The sequence below is a fragment of the Eubalaena glacialis genome, chromosome 4 (genome assembly GCF_028564815.1).
Source record: "Eubalaena glacialis isolate mEubGla1 chromosome 4, mEubGla1.1.hap2.+ XY, whole genome shotgun sequence".
Taxonomy (NCBI): Eukaryota; Metazoa; Chordata; class Mammalia; order Artiodactyla; family Balaenidae; genus Eubalaena; species Eubalaena glacialis.
The window spans coordinates 34,114,217-34,137,635 of record NC_083719.1 but is presented as its reverse complement, the minus strand read 5'-3'; the positions used below and the strand labels follow the sequence as shown (position 1 = coordinate 34,137,635).

The following is a 23,419-nucleotide window of genomic DNA, read 5'->3' as shown; positions in this document are numbered from 1 at the left end:
TTCTAGGAAAGAACACTAGTATCGTGCTGTGGGAGACCATGCTGCTTCAGGTAAAGATGGCTCCTAGACTAATTGTTGATGATGGGGTGATGAAATCACCTAAAGTTACCCATCTTAACTAAAAAGAATTAGATTCCAAAGGACAGGAAACAACATTTCCTTTTCTTGAGAAAATCACTAGACTGTTAGACATGATCACGTAAGAATTTTATGCTCTTTAAATCACCACAATTTGAACAACAATCTTTAGTCTTCAGTTTGATTCAGAATTTAAGACAGTTTTGAAGATATCACTTACTAATATTTTTCTCCCTGTCTTTCTTAAATCTTCTCTAATTTTCAGTTTTTTTCCTCTCCTTGCAATTGTATTCTTTCACCATTCATAAAAAGAAACAGAGATTAACATAATTTCCACTTCTTTGCTCATAAATACAACTCCATTTCCTCCTCTATCTGCTTCTCACTATCTTCTTCCTGATGTCTAAACACCAAAAGGCCATGTTGTACTCCTTCTCCAGAAAAGAATCTTTCTCTCATCCATAACTTTTTGGACCTTGACAACCAAACAGTGCCACAGACAATGTTAAATCCCCAAAACAGTAAATTGCAGACAGGAGTTGGACATTGGCTTTACAGAGAGCATTTTGATTTCAGGAGCCCACAGGAGATCAAGGAACCCATGGGCAGGGAGCTTTTAATCCAACAGTTTTGGTTCATAAGCCACCTATATAGGAATTAACTATGGCTTCTTTCTTTCTTTTTTTTTTATTGAAGTATAGTTGATTTACAATGTTATGTTAATTACTGCTGCACAGCAAAGTGATTCAGTTATACATATATATACATTCTTTTTTTTAACGTTCTTTTCTGTTACGGTTTATCAAAGGATATTGAATATAGTTCCCTGTGCTGTACAGTAGGGCCTTGTTGTTTATCCATTCTGTATATAAAAGCTTCCATCTGCCCACCCCGACCTCCCACTCCATCCCTCCCCCAAGCCCCACCCGCTTGGCAACAGCCAGTCTGTCCTCTATGTCCGTGATTCTGTTTCTGTTTCATAGATAAGTTCACTTGTGTCCTATTTTAGATTCCATACATTAGTGATATCATATGATATTTGTCTTTCTCTTTCTGACTTACTTCACTTAGTATGATCATCTCTAATTGCATCTATGTTGCTGCAAATGGCATTATTTTGTTCTTTTTTATGGCTGAGTAATATTCCATTGTATATATGTACCACACCTTCTTTATCCATTCCTCTGTCGATGGACGTTTAGGTCGCTTCCATGACCTGGCTATTGTAAATAGTGATGCTATGAACATAGGGGTGCATGTATCTTTTTGAATTATAGTTTTGTCTGGATATATGCCCAGGAGTGGGATTGCTGGCTCATATGGTAATTCTATTTTTTGTTTTCTGAGGAACCTCCATACTGTTTTCCATAGGGGCTGCACCAACTTACATTCCCACCAACAGTGTAGGAAGGTTCCCTTTTCTCCACACACTCTCTGGCATTTGTTATTTGTAGACTTTTGAATGATGGCCATTCTGACCAGTGTGAGGTGGTACCTCATTGTAGTCTGTTTTTGTTTTTTTGTGGGGTTTTTTTGTATTTATTACTATTTATTATAGAATAGGTAACTCTTTTTTCTAGAGAAAGCTCAGTGTATTTTTAATGGTTTTTAAATTTATATTTTAAAAACTACCTGTCAAATGTTTTTGAAGAATTTGATTATAAAATTTGCTAGATTTTTAAAATATTTTAATTTTATTGGATTATAGCTGATTTACAATGTTATGTTAGTTTCAGGTGTACAGCAAAGTGATTCAATTATATGTATACATATAGTCATTCTTTTTTTAGATTCTTTTCTCATATAGATTATCACAGAATATTGGGAAGAGTTCCCTGTGCTATACAATAGGTCCGTGTTGGTCATCTATCTTAAATATAATAGTGTGCGTGTGTTCATCCCAAGCTCCTGATTTATCCTTCTCCTTCCCCCCCAAATCCTTTGGTAGCCATAAGTTTGTTTTTGATATCTGTAAGTCTGCTTCTGTTTTGTAAATAAGTTCATTTGTACCTTTTTTTTAAAAGTAGATTCCACATATGAGTGATATCATATGATATTTGTCTTTCTCTTTCTGACTTACTTCACTAGTTTGATCATCTCCAGGTCCATCCATGTTGCTGCCAATGGCATTATTTCATTCTTTTGTATGGCTGAGTAATATTTCATTGTATATATGTACCACATCTTCTTTATCCATTTCTCTGTTGATGGACATTTAGGGTTGATTTGTATTTCTCTAATAATTAGCAGTGTTGAGCATCTTTTCATGTGAACTATGGTTTCTTTAAAATGTCAGATTTCAGTGACCTCTCCACAGCACCCCACCCCCAACACCCCCCTTCCAGAATCAGAATCTCTAGGTGGGGTACCTGCGAGCTCACAGGTCTTAATGATACCCACAATGAATCTTATCCCATATGAGGTTTGAAAGCAATGGCTCTATGCTTCCTGGTCCTTAACTCTGGGATCCACCTCTCCTCCTATATTCAGGCTTCTTTTATCTTCCCCTCCCTCTCTCAAAATTTTTATCTTATTTTCCCCTGCTACCATTTTTTTTTCTTTTCTTTTCTTTTTTAATTTTTTTTATTTTTAGCTGCATTGGGTCTTTGTTGCTGGGCATGGGCTTTCTCTAGTTGCGGCGAGCAGGGGCTAGTCTTTGTTGTGGTGCACAGGCTTCTCATTGCAGTGGCTTCTCTTGTTGTGGAGCACCAGCTTTAGGCGCACGGGTTTCAGTAATTGTGGCACGTGGCCTCAGTAGTTGTGGCCCACAGGCTCTAGAGCACAGGCTCAGTAGTTGTGGCTCACGGGCTTAGTTGCTCCGTGGCATGTGGGATCTTCCCTGACCAGGGCTTGAACCCATGTCCCCTGCATTGGCTGGCAGATTCTTAACCACTGAGCCACCAGGGAAGCCCCCGTGCTACCATTTTAAAATAACTGTTCTTACTAGGAAGGAAGGTTCTTTCTCAAGAAGCCTTGAGAACAGTTCTTTTCCTTCCTCCAATCTTGAGTATACTTCTTGGCTTCTTTTTCCAAACTGTCTGCATTTGCTTTCTTCCCTTATACTGCCAAGGTTGTACAATTTTTTCTCTTCAAAGGATCCACTGAACGAGTTCTTATTAAGAAAATGAATACAAATCTTTTCATTGGTTTTGACATTGTGTTCTTTCTAAGCTTAAGGTAGAGAAAACACAGGAGAAATTGTAGATTTTAGAAATTGCGAATGGATTTTGTCCTCCAAAAAGACAAAAACACTTTTTTATGTATTGTTCAATGAAGAGGGACATGGGTTCAGACAACTGACTGTGGCTCTGGCTCAAAATAATTGATGAAATTAGGAATATTTCACTACTTGAGTTGAAGTTGGCAACTTGTGCTTGTATATCTAATTGGTTCTTCAAGGCATTTAATTCACTATTCCAAAAATGTCCCTTTTTCTTAGTATGGTGTAAAGCAAACTAACTTTGACAAATGGAGTTTTTTCCAAATCTACCCAAACCTTGAAATATGTTAAGTTCAATTTTAAGTTTCAGATTGGATGAGTTTCTATGTTAAGTTTTTCGGCAATTTTTATTTAAAAGGAAAAAGGAAGGCACTTACACGGAGTTACTTGCCCTTCCTGCACATCTAATTCTTAATGGGAATTTGGAACAGGTTGTTATGAGAAAAGGAATAATCCCATGTAATATATACTTTATACTTTTAGAATACATTGTAACAAAAAAGCACCAAGAAAGCACATTAAACCATCACATTAGTATCTGACTTTCACCTCCTACAACAGTTGCTGAAAGAGTCGTTATGGAAGATCAATGACGTAGCCTGGACCATTCAACTGAGTCGGGATTTCAACCAGCAAATGGACAGTTATGGCAATACCTCTGTTGAGAAGGTTGGTTTTTCAGCTCAGAGACCTTAGCTTCTACTTTATGACCAAAAGGAGGGAGAAATGGTTAGAAAAATGCTCCCTTCTCTTCACCTTACATTTGACCAAAAGTTACAGGGCCACATCTATCTGCAAGGAAAACTGCCGTGTATAGTGTCTTCAAGGTAAATACATGCCTAACTAAAATTCGGGGGTTCTGTTCTAGAGAAGGAAGAAAAATCGATACTGGAAGGCAAATAGCAGCCCCTACCATAGCACTAGTTTAATGCAGCTTATATCTTGGTTTTCATTGGGCCAGTCTTGTGAGGCTGGCTACGAGAAATAATCTACTACAATTTTTTAAAACCTTGAAAAAAAAGAATGCTCAAAGGCCACTTCTTTCATTCCTCTCTCTCCACATGACCTCTACCAAACTCTCCACATTGTAACCATCCATTCCAAATGGGGTTTGAATCCAGCTTCTGCTACTTACTGCTTATGTAGCTTTAGGTAAATTTTTTAACCTCTCTGGAGCCTCAGTATACTCACCAACAAAATGGAAATTTTATCTACCTCTGAGGAGTGTAGTGTTTTGAGGGTTCAATGAGATAAAGTATATAAAGTCCCAAGTGAAGTGCCTGGCACATGGCGTGTGTTCAATAAAAAGTAGATGGTGGTTATCATTGTGGTTATATTATTCCTAAATTCTTTTTTTCCTGAAAAAACATTTCCTAAGTCATTAAGTGTTCCCAGTATTAAGTGTCTCTTCCCACAAATTCTTTATTAGCAACCTCCAACTCTTCTATGTAATTTTCAAAACTCCCCTCACTGATTGACTCTCTAATTTGGTACAGAATACTGATTCTCCAAATTGGTCTATCCAGCCTGCAGACACACCCATCAGGAAGATTTGGTGAGCAATGACTCATCTTCTTATACACGAACTAGCCTTGTGCATCTCATGTAGTACCATTCATCCAACAGCTTCCAAACCCACAAGATTAGTCCAAGATGATGGTTGTATGAGTAGGCAGAGCAATTCAAGCGATGAGCTGCTTAGATAGCTCTCAACCTTTACACTTAACACCAGAAAAGTAAGTGTACCAACTAGCTTTAGAAGCATAACAAACTACCCCTGGTGGCTTAAAATAACAGGCACCTAGTAAGCTTACAATTTTGCAAGTTGACAGTTTGAGTCGGGCTCAACTGGGCAGTCTTCTGATCTCAACTAGCCTCACTGCAGTGTACTGGGGATTGGCTGGTCTGGGATGATCTTAACTAGCACAGCTTTTTTCTGCCCCTTGCAGTCCCTCATCCTCCAGCAGGCTAGCCCAGGCTTGCTCTCACGGTGGGGGCGATGAAGTATGCAATGTCTCCTGAGGTCTAAGCTCAGAAGGGGCATACTATTTCTTCTACCAATTCCATTGACAAGAGCAAGTCACAAGACCAGCCCAGATGCAAGGAATGGAGAAATAGACTCGTCTTGATAAGAGCTGCAAACTCCCATAGCAGGGAGACGTGGATAGAGGTGGGATAGAAAGGTTATGGCTATTTTTGCAATCAATGACATTATTTTCCCCAATTCTGGGTTTCTGAGTTCTGGGATTCCTAGCCAAGTCCCCAAGTAAGAATGCACTATGCATTGAATCTGACCAAATTCAGCAGAGAAACAACAGATCAGCAGTACTGGGGGCCACTGAGGCTAGCTAGCCCTTCACATGTAAGTCATATTTCCCCCTGATCAAATCAATTTTTTCTCAGCACAAGACTTTTCCAGACTCTTTCCTGTCTTTCTCCCAAGATGGAGTTAAATAGACTCTAGCAGCTTTGACCCTAATTAATATTTACTCCAGTGCTGTAAACAGTTTTCCTCATTATGATTCCATGACCATGGGGGTCTTTTGCCTGGACAACCAAGAGTGAAGTGGCTGCTACCTTGTCAGAGTCTTACTCTGATTTTACTCTTACTCTGGTAGTTCTTCCACCTGTTTTATCACCTTAGGTCCCCTTCTCATCCCAAGTCAGACTAATGCGTACAATTTCTCCTGAATGTACTAATTTAACTTTATTTGTTACTACTAGATTTTCCTTTCCTCCTGTGCCATACATCCTTTCTGATCAATAATGACCACTCCATAGCTACAATCCTTGGAACTCTGCAGGGTCCTTAGAGTGGACTTCCAACTGGCCACTTTACTCTCCTGTGTGTAACAAGATGGACAGTCTAAATAAAGAGATGCCAATCTGGTATTATATAGCTGTATATACCCACATGTTCATATACCTGTTTACATCCAGGCGTGTGCTATACTGTTCAAACACAAGCCACTGAGGGGCTGCCCCACACCTCGAGGCATAGCTCTACATCATACGTGGCCTCTAACAGAAGATAACAGGAAGACACGACTTACCTACTTGCCTTTTCTCCGTCCCGACACTGCAGAAGTAACCAGGGTAGGGCTGGCATAATGAATCCAACATTCTCACCACCTGTAAGGGAAGTGGAAGCCACAGAATGATTCCCCACATGCTCCGCCTCCAGTGTTCCTCCATGGGGTGCTTTCCCTCCCCAGTTTAGAGTTCCTTACTAAAGACACAATGCGTGTGTAAAAGTTCTTATGTGAATTTTCTTCTTCACTCCTAATACCATTCTGGCAGCACTTCTGGACAACTCACTCTACTCCTGGGAGAGAGATAATAGCAGAGAATACAAAGTATTATTTTCAAAATTACTATATGCTAAATCTCCTAAACTATAAACTAAGTCAATATACTGAGGAGTTTGAGAATATCTGATGACGTTATCTTCAAAATAACCCAATTTTATTGAGCGTGTTAATGCAATGAGCACTTATTAGCTACCAGTAACTGCCCACTGGAAATAATCAATAAGACCCTCTGCAGCCAAGAACTGAAATTCTGAGCATAGTGACAAATAAGAAAATTAAAAATTACAGTAGAGAGTGAAAGGTATTATGATGGTGGAGCACATGGCATAGAGGAGGACAGAAGAACACAGGTAGAGGACAGAGCCTTGGCGGGGGGGAACGCTTTGAAGAAGAGATAATATAGGAAAGTACATGGTTAGTAAGCAGTCGTAAGTTACCTCAATGTCTTTTCTTCAAATGACTGTTTTAACTCTTTCCATTTTTCATCAGTCTTGCTTTCCAACCTTTAACTGTGTTGCTTGTCCTTTGTTTTCCAGAAATTTCTTTGGAAAGCCTTGGGAACCACCTTAGCATCCTGCCAAGACACAGACTTTGTAAGCTCACAGATTAAGGAATCTCTGGTTGCTCCCAACCACCTGGGGGATCAACGCCAGGTGGGACCCCTTTCTCTCAATTTCCTCTCATGACAACGATAATGAATTCCCTCTGGAAAACCTCTGACAGTCCTTATGTTAATGTCTTACTTATTCAGAATTATCCATGCATACATTCAAGAGAGTCCAACAGAATTTTTCAGAAAAATGAAACTTCCTTATTTAAATATCAATGCTTCATTATCTAACCAGGTTTGTGAAAATATTGAAAAATGAATTTTAATCACTCTTACTTAACAAGAGTATTTTAAATATATTTTGACCTTGGCTTTACAACTTAAGAGTATGATTGTAAGTATCAAAATCATTAAACTTGTAAGCTGAAAGTAAGCTTATATACCATTGGTTTTCCACCTAGAGAAAATATAAGTATAACCTGGAGAGCTTTTGCAGAGTGTTTTTGCCTCTTCCCTACCCTAGCCTAAGCTGGAGAGCATATGTGAATGTGGGAGAAAAAAGAGGATGTCTGTTTAAAATAAAAAAACTCTCCAAGGCTAATAAAGACCAGCTAGCAAAAAATAAATTTTCATAGTCTGTATTGTTATATACTCTTCTCAGAAATTCTCAGATGTTTAGGGTCCTTTCCCCATCGTAAATGGCTAGAAACCACTAGACTTACTGAACTTTTGAAACTGTTTTTATATTGCTATTTTAGTTCTTTTTTCCTTCTCAGATATTCAGTCTTCACATTTCTCATTGGCATTATTCCTAGCACCATTTTTCCCATCCTAATTGCCCTTTTAGTTCTGCTCTGGGCTAGGAAACAATGTCAGTTTATTTCAGATATAAGCATACAATATGGCCGTCATTCAAGGTCTGAGGGATTCACAAATTTTAAAAGATGAACTTTGTGACATTCTTTGAGCTTCTCAAATTCCTCTTTTACTTAACTTTACTTCAAGTTCTTGAGTGTGTCCCACACACTCAAGTCACTTAGTGAATGACCTCTGGATGAGTAAGGTGTTAGCACGTAACTTTCTTAGTCTCACTGAGCCTGCTGGCCGTCCATCTCCTGAGCATGACTCTCTCCCTCAGGTGACACCTGAGCTCTGATTCTGATGTCAGACTAGCTGGATTCAAATCTTGCCTCTACAACATGCTACCTACATCCCTCAGGTTCTTCCAAGTAAAATAAGGGAAAATAGAACCCTTCTCAAAGTTCTTATTCATGGATAGTGCTTAGTGAACAGTTTCAGGAGAAAAGAGCTAAGGTTGCAACTGTGAGGAACTGGAGAGAGAAAATGGACTCAGGGAAAGATGTAGGACATCTGTGCAGATTTGAGGGCCCCGCTAGGGGTTGAAATCATCTTCTACTGCCACCTATTTTCTCAGTGGGGTCACTTTTTTTTTCCAGTAGCCTCCTGCAGATGAGGTATAGGGATAGGTGATCGTCAAGATGGGGAGTCAGATTTATCCAGGGCTTGGGTTTTGCCAGACTTACATGATAGAAAGACAGTGGGACATAAGTGGAAAAGTAGGGGAAGGAGTTAAGACGTTAGGTAGATGGGTTGGGAGAGGAGAAACACAGAGCACTGTGGGGTGACAGGACCCAGAGGCTGAAAGACACAGAGAGGTTTATATCTTAGGCCATGACCAAGGAACACAGAGACATCAGGCCACAAGCCTTTAAAGATCTCTTCCAGGCATCTTCTGATAATGGAGAGTATGTGGCCTGGTATCTGAGGACTAAGGACAGTGCTGGTTGAGACCTTGGTGACAGTGGTCATGGTGGTTCTAGCAGGGTTATGCAATCAGATGAAATATAACAGGACTCATAAACAAACTGCCATGAAGGTACAGTAGTGAAGTGAGCCTCGAGCAAGACAGGTGGGAAGAATGTGGGCAAGGGGGAAATATGACCATAGAGCGTGAAACAGGAGCTACCAGCTTTCAACATTTTAGCCACTTGAGATATAGTAAGGGTTCAGCAGGAGAGGGATCCTATAGAAACGACAGTCAACTCTAGCTCAAAAAAACCTCCACTGGCTTCCCACTAGTCTAAGATTAGATATCCAAATTACTGGCTGTGGCCTGAAAGGTCCTACTCAGACCAACCCCCACTTCCTCTCTCACCTCATCCTGCACTTCCCCTTGATTGTTCCTTCTGCCCTCCTCGATAGACCTCAGGGCCTTTGTACTTACTCTATCTGTTTAGAACTCTGCTTCCCAGGTAGTCCAATGGCTCAGTCTCTTGCTTATTTCAGGACTCTTCTCCATGTCACCCTGTATTGAGGCCTTCTCTGGGCACCTTATTTATATTGCCAACTCCTCCCAATGTGCAGCTTCTACTCTTTTTTTTTTTTTTTTTTTTTTTTTTGCTTTTCTTATCTCCATAGCACTTATCACCTTCTGACATACTATACATTTACATTTACATGCTTACCAAATTTATGTGTTCACTTTATGTCACTTCTCCGTCACTTCCCCGTGACTTCCCCTGGTTGTACACTCAAAAGGATAGGGAGTTTTGATGTGTTTTGTTCAATCCTGTATCCCCTGCACCTAGAAGAGTTCCTGACACATAATAGGTGCTCAATAAATATTTGTTGAATAGATGAATAAACTCAAAATGTCCTATCTTTTCTGATTTTAGGGACTAATATCTATCTTAGGATACTGTGCCGAGAACCACTTTGAAATTGTTTTAAAAGTTCTTAAAACATTCCAAGATCGGGAAAAGTTTTTCATGAATCGATGCAAGGTAAAAAGAAGAATCTTTTCCTCCAAAGCCCTGGGTCATTGCAAAGGCAAATGACACTGACTCCTTCAGTGAATATCCTTTCTCCGTATTATACTTGCTCCCGTCCCCAGGTCTTTATTCCAGGTCAGAACTGTCCGAACACAAGCCCTGAAGAATGACCAGCTGGTAACAAGTCTCCTCCACTTTCTGTCACTAATGCTGACCTGGGAGGCCCTAAGGAACTCCGTGTGTGCCTAGGTTTGTCCCAGCTGCTCAGGCCTCATGGACAGTTTCCATTGTGTACACTCTGCTTCCCCTAAAGGAAAAGGATTTAATGAGTAAAAAGTAATGCAAGCCTTCTCACAGGTACCTCTCTTAACGCCTGATAGATCCACAACACCGTACTGTGTGTTTAAATTTATATCGGCAAGAGTATCAGCTTTAGACTAATAGTAATAATCTCAGTCCCATTTCTTAACCCCCATAGTGGCCCATAGAATTAGGAAAAAATATGAGAGAAAAGGAAACTCCTTCAGTCATATTTTTTATGTCTCTCTTTCCTCCTCTTCAGGGTATTTTCTCTGGGAAAAAGAGCCTGACCAAGACTGATGTCATGCTAATCTATGGAGCCGTGGCCCTCCATGCTCCCAAGAGGCAGCTCCTCACCAGGCTTGATCAAGACATTGTATCCCAAGTCCTGTTTCTTTATGGCCAGTGCTCTCAGGTAACGACCAACACAGGGCCACCTCGATTTCCAAGGCTGGGGTTCCCAAAACTTGGAGGGACTCAGCTCTTGGAAATCTTCATGCTCAAAGGATACAGATCAAAGGAAAGATAGGGTATGGTATAGTATGTTTGGAGGATGAGAACCTATGGAGAGAGAACATTTTATTATGAAACAGAGTTGAGTGATTTGTTTCTTTCTTAAGACCTTGGGCAGTTCACATCCCACCACACCCGTGTTGCCTTCCTAGACCAGTTGTACCCGCCATGATCTCACCCTCGTTTAAACTTAAAGCAATGACTCCTGTACTACTTTAGGACAGCTGGCTTATTACTTCCCTGTAATAGTCTCTGATGTGTTGCTAATGGTAGCTGTTTAACCTTTTATAGGGTAATACTTATAAGCCATCTAAAAGAGTACCTCACAAATAGTAAGAGCCATTTATGTATTTTTAAGTGAGTAAAATGCATCACTTGTCAATCTACTCAATCCACCTCAAGTTGTACTAATTTCCCCCTCCACCTTCATCCCAGCCACGCTGACCATCCTTGACGCCCCTCAAACATGCCAAGGATGCTTCTGCCTCGGAACCACAGAACCGAGTTGGAATTCATCCAATCATTTCTGTCCCCCATAGCACTTTTTGTATCTTTAATAAAATGCTTTCTACATGTTGTCAGTTCAGCCATTTTGCTGATTAGTACCAAGTTAGCCACCTAAGACCCACCTAGCAATCAAGTTTAAAATATGGCTTCCCAGATTCATTATCCAGGGAGGCTGCCTCAGTAAGTCTGGGGTGGGGTCTGCCATTTGTATTTTTTAAAGGTTTATGAATGATTCTTATTCACAGCCAGGTTTAGGGGTTTTCATTGATTACCTGCACATCTGCTTCTCCCATTAGATTGACAGCACCTTGATGTTAGGGATTGTACTTTATGTTCCTTTATCTCCTCTTCTGTGTCCTCCATAAACCACCTGTTTGATAAATCTGTGCCCTTGACATTTATTCATGTGTGTATGTGAGAAGAATGGACTCATAGGGAGCTCACGGTATTGTACATATAGGTACCTGCTAGTGGAAGGATGTAGGGCAGTGATCCCCACACCTCAGCTGCATGACAATTACCTGGAAAGCCTGTTAAAAATAGAGATCCCTAATGAATCAGTCTTCAAGGATGGATCACTGAATCTGTAATTTTAACACCTTCCTCAAAAAGTGATTCTGACATACCCAAAATTTGATAAGCAATGATGAGAACTGAAAACACAATTTTCAAAGTTTTATGTTACATTAATATTTAGTCCATCATTGAGGAAAATTATTATAAAAATAAAAAAGGAAAGAGACAAAGATGTTTCAGATGAAGATCACTGGACACTTTGAGGTCAGTTCTGCTATAAGGCAACATTTGCACAAGACAGTACCAGAAAAACCACAGGGATTATGGGGGAAATGGGGTGAGGGGAACAACATTCAAAAAACCCCATCAATGACACATTAAAAAAAAACCCAGAATTAAATTTTCAAAAGTAATTTAAAAAACATTTAGGAAATATATAGATACTACCAAAAAATGATGGCACGTTTCCTTGAAAAACACCTGAAGTCAGCTGTGCAATTTATGAGCTACTATGAAATGGTGGTGGGAAAGAGGGTTATCTGAAATCTGACAAACAGCTGTAATGCCAGATTTGAATGACAGCAGCTCACCACACACAGTAAACGAAGGCAGCTGACGGATATTCGAGGTATGTGCGCAAGTCTTCCTAGGCGGCTCAGTTCAACTGTTGCACCTTTTTGCTGTCACGGACAAAACTGTGCATAAGGAAACTCAAAATTCAGAATATGCTAAAAGTATTCCCTCATGTATCAGTTTCGTTGGAACAAATTTGCATTTTCAACAAAGGTGTTGTCGCAGAACTAACTATATCTCAACTCCAAAGTCAGCTGCCCTATTAACTTTCATTTTATAACTTTTCACCGCTCTTTCTGCCAAGAGCCTTAATACCCTTTTTCTTACCAAAGTCTGATAGAGCCTCTTTAAAGTGAGAAGCCTGAAGCCCAAAGGCTTGACACATTTATGCTGCTTTCTGTAGTTTAGTCATGATTCACCCAGGGCAAAGAATCTACCAGTGTACAGCGTCTCCCTTTGAAACTGGGGGAGGGAGGCAACAGCTGCCACCAGCTGGAAAGACTCGACATCCTGCTTCACTGTTGTCCTTCAGGTTAATGGGTGGGTCTTTTTGTTGGGATGAGGGAACTCTAACTGCTGCTCTAGTGTCTCCTTCTGCCTTTGATTTTTTTCAGGTTCTGGGCATGGCTGTGATGAACAAGGTATGCAGCATATGTGATATATTTGAATACCTGTGTTTGAGTATAAATATATTTGAATACAAATCATGCTCCCTGGAAGTACAGTAAGCATAAATGTTCTCTTGATTTGATTCCACAGGAAAGGATCCCAAAATATAACTAATTAATCCAGTTCTGAAGCCAGGAACCCTGAGTCTAATTTAAGACAGAACAAGGAGCTGTATTTGGTTCTAGGTGGTTTGGAAGTTAGACTGTAAACTAGAACAGTGTTCTTAGAACTGTGGGTTGTAAACCACCAGTAGATCATGAAATCAATTTAATATATCTAATAGATCAAAACCAGCAAAATGTTTGTAATGAAATAAAAGAGAAATAGAAGAGTATATTACATATAGCAATAATAAATATCATAAAACTTTTATTTCAGTTATGTATTTTATATATATATATTCACTATATTGTGCATGTAAGTACTGGGTAGAATTGTAAACTGTTTCCTATTTTGATTTCTGATCAAAAATGTTTGAAAGCCACTGCTCTAGAGAAACCTCAATTTATGGTGGGAGCTGGAGGGGTTGGAGACTGACTTTAGTTTCTCAACTTCCCTGCAACTTGGATCCGAGACTAAGGTGGAGATGGCAAAAGGAGCAGTGTCACTCCTGTCTGGGCACATATTTCAACCCTATTTGTAGAACCAGGTGTGGTGCCTAAGACCCTGGCTTGCATTGTGAGTCATTTTGCTTTAGGACATGGATCTGCAGATGAGTTTTATAAGAAGTATCACGGAAATTGCCATTGCTGTCCAAGATGCTGAGGATGAGAAGTTCAAGTTTTCCTACAAGGAGGTGTTGCTCGGTTACATGCTGGTGAGTGTGCAGGGAGGACATGGGCAAGACCCTGAGAAGTTCATTACCGAGAGTGCAGCTAATGGGTAAAACTCGCCAGTCCCGAAGAACAGACCTTGGCCATATTTCTGCCTGAGGGTGCCCAACGGTCCAATGAGGTTTCCACCTCTTTGCGTCTAGAAACTCCCCTGGTCCTTCCTGAGACAGTTCACCTCCTTGTCTGTGTTGCAGGACTTCATCAGGGATGAGCCCCTGGATTCCTTGGCTAGCCCTGTTCGGTGGAAAGCCTTAATCGCCATCAGATACCTCAGGTAGAGAATTTTTTGCTTGTTCTCATTGAAAAAATATTTACTCCCCCATCTCCTCATTCTGATCAACTGACTTATCGATCGGTGCAGACTCTAGTGCACCGATCAAACATGAACTCAGTTCATCAATAGGTTATTTCAAATGGGGGCTTTTTCTCTTTCCAGAGTGACAGAATTGACTGAGAGCCTGATCATTTGTTGACTCACAGGGACTAGCGGAGCTGCTTATAAGAGTCAGACATTGATATATGAGGACAGAAATTTCTGTGCAAAAATAATTTATCTTGGCCTGTAGGCAAATTTTAATCTTCCCATTAGAAATATATGAAACCCTTAATCACACCCTAATTTGGTTAGCAGCAATAAGCCTGAAGAAGATAATAATTTTAAGCACGTTTTTAAAATAATATTTTTCCCCTGCAGTAAAAGAAATAGAAGTTCACTGTTAAAACCTGGAAACTATAGAAAGTTTTTAAAAATAATAAAAATCATCCCAATTCTCCCCCCCCCCCCCACTTATTATCAATATTTTGGTATATTTCCAGGTCTTTATTTCTAGTCTTCCATGTTGGTTACAGAGTTGAGATTCTACTCTGCATATGATTTTTTATCCTGTTTTTTTTTCTCACCTCATCTTACATATTCCAATGTTATTACCAACTCTTCACAGACAACAGTCGTTTTTTATTAAATTTTTTTATTTTTGATTGTGGTAAAATATACATATTTATCATCTGAGCCATTTTTAAGTGTACAGTTCAGTGTGTTAAGTACTTTTACATTGTTGTGCAAAGCAATCTCCAGAACTCTTTTCATCTTGCAAAACTGAAGCTCTGTACCCGTTAAACAACTCTTCATTCCCTCCTTCCACCAGCCCTGGCAACTACCATTCTACTTTCTGTCTCTGTGAATTTTATACTTTAGGTAACTCATGTAAGTGGCATCATACAGTATTTATCTTTTGACACCTGGCTTATTTCCCTTAGAACAATGTCTTCAAGGTCCATCCATGTTGTAGCATGAATCAGAATTTCATTCCTTTTTTAAGGCTGAACAATATTCCATTCTATGTGTATACCATATTTTGTTAATCTAGTCATCTGTTGGACATTCATCTGATGGGTGTTTTTCACATTTTGGCTATTGTAAATAATGCTGCTATGAACATGGGTGCACAGATATTTCTTCCAGACCCTGCTTTTAATTATTTGGGGTATATACCCATAAGTAGGCCTGTTGGATCATATGGCAAGCCTATTTTTATCTTTAGAGGAACCACCATACTGTTTTCTCTGGCAGTGACACTATTTTACATTCCCACCAGCAGTGCACAAGGGTTCTAATTTTTCTGTATCCTTGCCATCACTTTGTTATTTTCTGTTTGTTTGTTTTTACAGTAGCCTTCCTAATGGGTGTGAGGCGGTATCTCATTGTGGCTTTGAGTTGCCTTTCCCTAATGATTAGTGACTTTGAGCATCTTTTCATAGCCTTATTGCCTATTTGTATATCTTCTTTGGAAAAATGTCTGTTCAATCCTTTGTCCCTTTTTTTTTTTTGGTTCTTTCTTTTTGTTGTTGTTGAGTTGTAGGAGTTCTTTATATGTTTTATATTCTTTCTATTTTCTATAAGGTTATTAACCCCTTATTAGATATATGATTTGCAAATATTTTCTCTCATTCCATAGGTTGTCTTTTACTCTAAATTGTGTTCTTGATGCACAGAAGTTTTTAATTTTGATGTAGGCCCATTTGTCTATTTGTACTTTCATCAGCTGTGCTTTTAGTGTCATATCCAAGAAATCATTGCCAAATCCAGTACCATTCCCCTCTGAATGGTCTTGGAACCCTTGTTGGAAATCATCTGACCATATATACTAGAGTTTATTTCTGGGCTGTCTATTGTATTCCATTGGTCTGTATGTCTGTTTATTTATGCCAGTACTATACTGGTTTGATTGCTGTGGTTGTGTAATAAGTTTTGAAACCAGGAAGTGTGAGATCTCCAACTTTGTTCTTTTTCAAGATTGTTTTGGCTACTTGGGGTCACTTGAGATTCCATGTGAGTTTTAGGATGAATTTTTCTATTTCTTCAAAAAGTGTCATTGGGATTCTGATAGGAATTCCATTAAATCTGTAGACTGCTTTGTATGGACATCTTAACAATAATAAATACTCAAATCCAAGGACATGGAATGTCTTTCTCTTTATTTGTGTCTTCTTTAATTTCCTTCAGCAACATTTTGTGGTTTTCAGTGTACAAGTCTTTCACCTTCTTGGTTATTTCTAAGTATTTTATTCTTTCTGATGCTATTGTAAATGGAATTGTTAATTTCTTTTTTTGATGGTTCATTGTTTAAGTGTATAAAAATGCAACTGATTTTTGTGTGTTGATTTTGTATTCTGCAACTTTTGTGTGTGTGTGTGTGTGTGGCTGCGTTGGGTCTTTGTTGCTGTGCGTGGGCTTTCTCTAGTTGCGGCAAGCGGTGGCTATTCTTCATTGCGGTGTCCGGGTTTCTCACTGTGGTGGCTTCTCTTGTTGCGGAGAACGGGCTCTAGGCATGTAGGCTTCAATAGTTGCAGCACGTGGGCTCAGTAGTTGTGGCGCTCAGGCCCTAAAGCACAGGCTCAGTAGTTGTGGCACACAGGCTTTGTTGCTCCACGGCATGTGGGATCTTCCCAGACCAGGGCTTGAACCCGTGTCCCCTGCATTGGCAGGCGGATTCTTAACCACTGAGCCACCAGGGAAGTCTCTGTATTCTGCAACTTTGATGAATTTGCTTATTAGTTTTAATATTCTTTGTAGATTCTTTAGGATTGTCTATGTATAAGATCATGTCATCTGCAAACAGAGATAATTTACTTCACCTTTCCAATCTGGATGCCTTTTATTTATTTTTCTTATCTAATTGCTCTGGCTGGAACTTCCAGTATTATGTTAAATAGAAATGGCATCTTTGTCTTGTTCCTGATCTTAGAGGGAAAGTTTTCAGTCTTTCACCATTGTGCATGATGTTAGCTGTAGGATTTTCATATGTGGCATTTATTATGTTGAGGTAACAAACATCATTTTTAATGGCTGCCTAATATCTTGGTGCATAGATATGCCTCATATTGTTACATTTAATTATTAATCAACCTCCTATTGCTACATTTAATTATTTCTTGTTTTTAAAAACTTTAAGTAATACTTTGGTGAACACCCTTGTGCAAAAAGTGTTCTCTGAACTTCTAATTATAAAAGTTGACAATTTGTTTCAATAAATATTATTGAGCTGCATCCATGTATCAGACACTGAGCTAGGTTTTAAAAGGACAATGTTGAACAAAATACAGCCTTGCTCTGAAGGAGTTTTAGTCAACTAGGGGAAATAAATGCAAAACACATTCACATAATTTCTCTAAAACTCGATAAGAAGCAAAATAAGGGAAGGCACAAGTTGTCATGTTTACAAAGATGAGGGAGGTTTAAAGAAAGTGCAAATAAATCTTGAAGATAAATTAAGAATTAACCAGGTTCCAGAACAGTATTGTCAAGTAGAAATAAAGTATAATACAAGTTACATATGCCATTTAAAATTTTCTAGTAGCCACTTTTAAACGTGTAAAAAGAAACAAGTTAAATTAATTTTAATAATTAATTTTAATCTAATATATTCAGTATATTCGTTCAAGTATTTAAAATAAAGAAGTAAGATAATTTACATGATTTTCATACTAAATCTTCAAAATCCATGTGTTTTACAATTACAGCATATTTTAAATCAAACCAGCCGCAACTCAAGTGTTCAATAGCCACATGTTGCTAATGGCTATCCTCACATGGACAGGACACCTGTAGAACTTGCAAACTAATCTCTAATGGCAGAAAGCAAATCAGTGGTTGCCTTGGGCCAGGGTAGAGGAAGAGACGAACTGCAAAGAAGCATGAGGAAAAATTGGGGGATGATAGCAATGTTCTGTATTGATTATAGTGGTGGTTCCATGAGTATGAAACTCATTTGATTGCACACTTTAATGGATGCAGCTGGTTGTGCATAAATTATAGCTCAATAAGTTGAGTTTTTTAAACAGCCAGCCAGACAGTAAGGATGAGAAGATTGTTCAGCATCTATCAACACATTTAACACTTTCAATAGAGCTGTCCCAGCTGTTACTGACTTTTACTCTCCAGTGAGAGAACCAATTTCACCTTTCTCTGACAGTGTCATCATTTTTAACTTCTTTGTTAATTTGGTTGCTGACAAGTGGTATTGTATTGTCTTAATTTACACTTATTTAATAACAAATGGAGTTTTTCATGTTTATTGAACATTTGCATTTTTCCAAGTTATGTCCAGGTTTGTTTATATCCTCATAATGTCTATAGTATACGTCAGAAAGAAAGAAAGAGAGAGAGAGAGGAAGGAAAGAAAGAAAGAAAAGAAGGAAGATTCCATTATCATTTACTCGTGCATTTATAAGAACCTATAGTATGTGTGACACTACATATAACATGAGAGGACGTATGAAATTTATAAAACTCACTGCTCCAAACTTAGAATCTCTCTCTCCCTCTCTCTCTCTCTATCACACACACACACACACACACACACACACACACACACACACACAATTGAATGCTGAAGAAAACAAGTAGATTAATGTTAGATCATATAATAAAGGGTAAAGTAATGCAAAGCAAGTGATGGTTTGTTTATCACTCTAATAAATTAGACCTGAAGCGTGTGGACTATGCCCATCGCTACAGTCTGGTTCTATGTCCCCAATCTCTCTCTACTTCCATCACCACCTCCCTCAACATCCCAACCCATTAGAAACGTACCTGACCCCTTCAGCCCCTTCAGACTGGCAGTTCTTGGGAATTCTACTGGGTTATGTTTTGTTTGTCAACATAGTATCCACTCCTCCACGTGGTTCTCGTTTCAGTAAACTGAAACCTCAGCTCTCACTGAATGACCATCTTAATATTCTTGAGGAGAACATTCGGAAGCTGCTGCCCCTTCCACCTCTGGAAAAACTCAAAAATGAGGGCGACACAGACAAGGACAAGGAGCACATTCATGTATGAAGGGGCGAGGCCCGAGGGGAGTGAAGAGTGGAGTAGAATGAATGAACTTGCTCCCCTCGGCCTGACCCTCGCACTCACTTTGATTTCAGTTTCTCTACGAACAATCCATGGATGCTCTGGGGAAGCTGCTGAGGACCATGATGTGGGAAAACGCGAAAGCAGAGGACTGTCAAGAAATGTTCAACGTGAGTAGGGCCACTGCTCAAACTGACTCCCATGGTCCCTAATCGGTGCTCCAAGGCACCCTCCAAACTCTGCCTCATCCTCGTCTCAGGGACTCGTCCAGCCCGACCCACGTAGCCCACCACGTAGGGCCAGCCCACTTAAAAAGGTTTTGTGGGGAGGCCAGCACCCTGTTCCAGAGGAGGCAGAGCGAGAGCGAGAGAACGAGAGCAAATGAATACGAGGATACTAAGGAAAGGACTTTTACTTTTTGACCAACAGCTTCTCCGAATGTGGCTTGTTTCACAAAAAGAGTGGGAAAGGGAAAGAGCCTTCCAGATCACCGCGAAAGTGCTGACAAATGATATTGAGGTAAGGAAGCTCCTAAAATGGATGGATGGCATTGCTTGCTAACAGCAGGGACCTCTGAGGCCGCTGGAATCCAAAACTCGTGCGGGATGGATCTCCAGTCCCAGGTGGGGTCTTTCCGGAGAACCACCAGCGAGGTCTGTCCTAACCCAGAGCGTCTTTGCTCACTTGCTCGCTTACTTGACCACCGCCCTTAAAGTCCGAGATTCCATTTTATTCTAAGGGCCTGCACGGAAGGAACAAGGGACTTAATATCCAGTGTTGGGACTATCCTGGGACATCGTCAAGCCACCCCATCACCTTGGGGTCCCCCTTTGTCCTGCAGGCACCAGAGAACTTTAAAATCGGCTCACTCCTCGGCCTCCTGGCGCCTCACTCCTGTGACACCCTGCCCTCCATCCGCCAGGCAGCTGCTAGCTCGGCTATTGGTCTGTTCTGCATAAAAGGTGAGGGAAGGATGTGAAACCCACAGATGCAGAGAAGATACGTGTTTTCTTTTGTTCTCAGCTTTTCTCCTCGTCCATCTATATCTCTCTCCTTCCTCCTCTCTCTCTTTCTCTCTTTCTCTCTTTCTCTTTCTCCTCCCCCAGTTCAGCCATTTCTGAGTTCTGTTACCTTAATTATGTCACACAATTTGTCTCTCTTTTAGATCCTTTTTCCTCAGTGGCTCTGCCTTCTGGTTTTTTTAAATAAAGATAATAACACCAGAGCATGATAAAGAGTCATTAAAGCAGGTAAAATGTTTCCAGAGTCCGATTTAAATCACACAGCAACTGGGCCTATTAGCAAAGCTTTCTCTATCACACAGCTTTCTTCCGGAGGAAATTGCACTATTATTATGGTGCTAAAGTGCCTTTCAGAGTTTTCTAAGAGAGATAACTTTGTGGAGGTTTTTCCAGCTTGCGTAGCAGGACCTCTGTCTGCTCTGCCAGGACACGTGAATAACTGTCAATGTCAGGAAATATAAGCAATTTTAAAACATCAGTCTCAGGCTGAAACCAACACTCAGGGCTTCCTGATTAAATCCAGGTGAAATCAGCAGGTGTTTCGCCGAGGTGGGCCCTGCATCGTATGCACAGTTCTCTGCAGACCAGGTGCAGCCAGGAACACTCAGCCAGGTTGACTGCAGCTCATGCCCACGCTCGGCTCTTCATTCTCTTAGGTACTCGGTGAACATTTCTTGAGTGACTTTTCATGTGTCAGGCACTGTTCTGATGCTGGAAGCACAGAGATATTATAATTCTAAGATTCGCATAAGAAAAGTATGTGAGATTTGCTGTGCAAAAGCTTTTGAGCCAAAAGATGGGATTTGGTTGGGGGCAGAGGGTAGAGTCAGTCAAAAAGGACAAACTATTCAACAGAGCCCGAATAGGTCTCTTGGGATATGGGACAGTCAAGGGACAGTCCCTTGGGATATGGGAAGATAATTCATGAAGGGTATATGCTTTTACCAAAGCCAGGAAAAAAAAAATGAATTAAGGAAGTGAGAACTAAAGGACCATTTTAATAAGAGAAGAAATGTGCCAGAGAGGGACCTCATAGGAAGAAAGGAATTAGAATTCTATTATTGTTCTACCTATTCTCCCTTTAGTGTCCTTTATTTTCCTGAAACATGCAAAGTTCAGGTCCTGAAATATTCTTTGTTAACAAGAAATCCCATACTTCATTATTCACGTTAACTCTTTTTCTTGGTTGACCAAATAAATATGGTAGAGAGAGAGAAAAACGATGATTATTTTCTTACTAGATACAAGTAACTAGTGTGATACTAAATTAAATACCCATTTAATACTCATGGATGTTGTTTAGTCAGTGGTTAAAGCAGATGAGGGATGTGAGGTTAAGAAATGTACCAGTTGCTTGGACAATTGAAAGCAGTGGAGCTGGACTTTGAGCCCAGGTCGTCTGCCCATTGGCTAGGCTGCCTTCCAGAGTGGTTCAGGCATGAGCTTCCACAATTACTATACTCCATTCAAACAACAGAATATCATTACCGTTTAGGTCTGCATTTACAAATTGATATCAACAGTCACTTACACAGTTGCTGATGTTCCTGTTACCATGGTTGCCTTACCATTTCCTCCAAAGTGGCTCAGTGCAGAATGGAACTCCAACAGAGGCAGCAGTATAGCAGAGGAGTGAGAGCCTGGGCATTGGTGTCAGACCAGGGTTCAGGTTCCAGCTGTCCTATCTTTACTAACTGCGTGATCCGGCCAAATGGCTTTACACCTCTCTGCCTCAGCGTTCTCAACTGCAAATAACCTCAGATCATTTTTAGGAGCAATGAGACCATTACGTGCAGAGTATTTCGCATGCTGCTGGCATGCAGGAACTGCTCACTCAGTGTTTGCTCTTATGCTCACCACCTAATCAGACAGGCTTTAGTGGGTCTGTTAAAGGCATCCAGCAGCTGAATTAGTGTCACATCAAAATACAGACAGCCTCTTCAACCCCTATCAGCTCTTTGAACTCCTATGTCGCCCTTTGTTGATTGTAGGCATTCGCCTGGAAGTGGAAAGACTACAGGATTTGCAGGAAGGGCTGCAGTGTGATGATGTGCAGGTCCAGATCAAGATTTCCTCCAAAATAGCAAAGGTAACAGACATGGAGGACTGGCCAAGGGATGTAAGGATGATTCCGGGTTGATTTCCAAATGAGTCAGCTGTGTACACCCCGCTACCCAGGAGGGCAACAGCCGAGCCATTCTAGCTGAATGAAAGACCTTTGTCCACCCACTTATTAACTCTGGGTCCCTGTGCACAGGCAACAGCTGCTACTGATCATTTCCTACTCTGGGAAACCTGGGGAACCAAGTGGCCCTCTCCAGGGTGAGGGCGGCAGTGGGGTGAAATGGAAGGAACAGGACTTTGGGGTCCATCAGATGCACTCTGTGTGCACTGCTTGAAGTGTGTGCGCTGGGTGATCAGTCTCCTCATCTTAAAAAAAAAAAATGCATAACCTCCCTCTCAGAGCTGTTGTGAGGCCTGGTCGATCAAGTCATTCATTTATTCATTCGCCTAATACGCCCTGTGCACCTACCACATGCCACACTTTTTTCTAGGCTCTAAGGATAGAAACGCCTGCCCTCATTGAGCTTGCATCCTAGTAGATGGAGCAGCCAGATAAATATGATGTCAGGTAGTGACAATTGAGAAAAATAAAATCAAGGAAGGGAATAAAGAGTACGGGAGGGGTGATCCCCTAGGAAGACCCCTCTGAAAGGGAGAACCATGGAGACATCTAGAAAAGAACATTCCAGGCAGAGTGGAAACAGCATGTGCAAAGGCCCTGAGGTGGAGAAAGAAGTGGGTCATGAGATCCAAGAGATAGCCCAGAGCTGATTGAAGTGCCTTCCAGGACTTGTTAAGGATCTTGGCTTTTATTCCAATTGAAATCAAAAGCCAGCAGAGGGTTTTGAACAGAAGAGTCAAGACCACTAGGTACAATGTGGCAGTTGTGAAATGTACAAGGGCACCCTTGTGTGAGGCAGCATCATCCCTAACGTGGACATTATAGGTTTATATGTGTATTATGGCAGTTATCCACAGAGGGCAGTAAAGGGTCCAACAAACTCAGTCACTGTGACAATAAGAGAGAACTCTCTTGAGAACAGGGCACTTTTCCTAATTTGCAAAAGCTCCTTATGGGCTAGTGGTGGTTCTGCAAGGAGGAACGTGATTGGACTTAT

The 23,419-nt window shown here is 40.4% G+C and overlaps 1 protein-coding gene across 1 annotated transcript in view; it reads left to right on the top strand.

Annotated features, from left to right (window-relative positions):
• MROH2B (maestro heat like repeat family member 2B) overlaps positions 1-23,419 on the top strand; it is a 59,881-nt gene that overhangs the window by 20,626 nt on the left and 15,836 nt on the right. Inside the window, exons 17-29 of the mRNA XM_061188937.1 lie at positions 7-50; positions 3,860-3,967; positions 7,146-7,262; positions 9,856-9,963; positions 10,514-10,666; positions 12,975-13,001; positions 13,727-13,846; positions 14,057-14,136; positions 19,059-19,194; positions 19,290-19,385; positions 19,645-19,734; positions 20,057-20,177; positions 22,229-22,326. Of these exons, the coding sequence (XP_061044920.1) occupies positions 7-50; positions 3,860-3,967; positions 7,146-7,262; positions 9,856-9,963; positions 10,514-10,666; positions 12,975-13,001; positions 13,727-13,846; positions 14,057-14,136; positions 19,059-19,194; positions 19,290-19,385; positions 19,645-19,734; positions 20,057-20,177; positions 22,229-22,326 (1,298 nt within the window). The remainder of the gene's footprint in view (positions 1-6; positions 51-3,859; positions 3,968-7,145; positions 7,263-9,855; positions 9,964-10,513; positions 10,667-12,974; positions 13,002-13,726; positions 13,847-14,056; positions 14,137-19,058; positions 19,195-19,289; positions 19,386-19,644; positions 19,735-20,056; positions 20,178-22,228; positions 22,327-23,419) is intronic.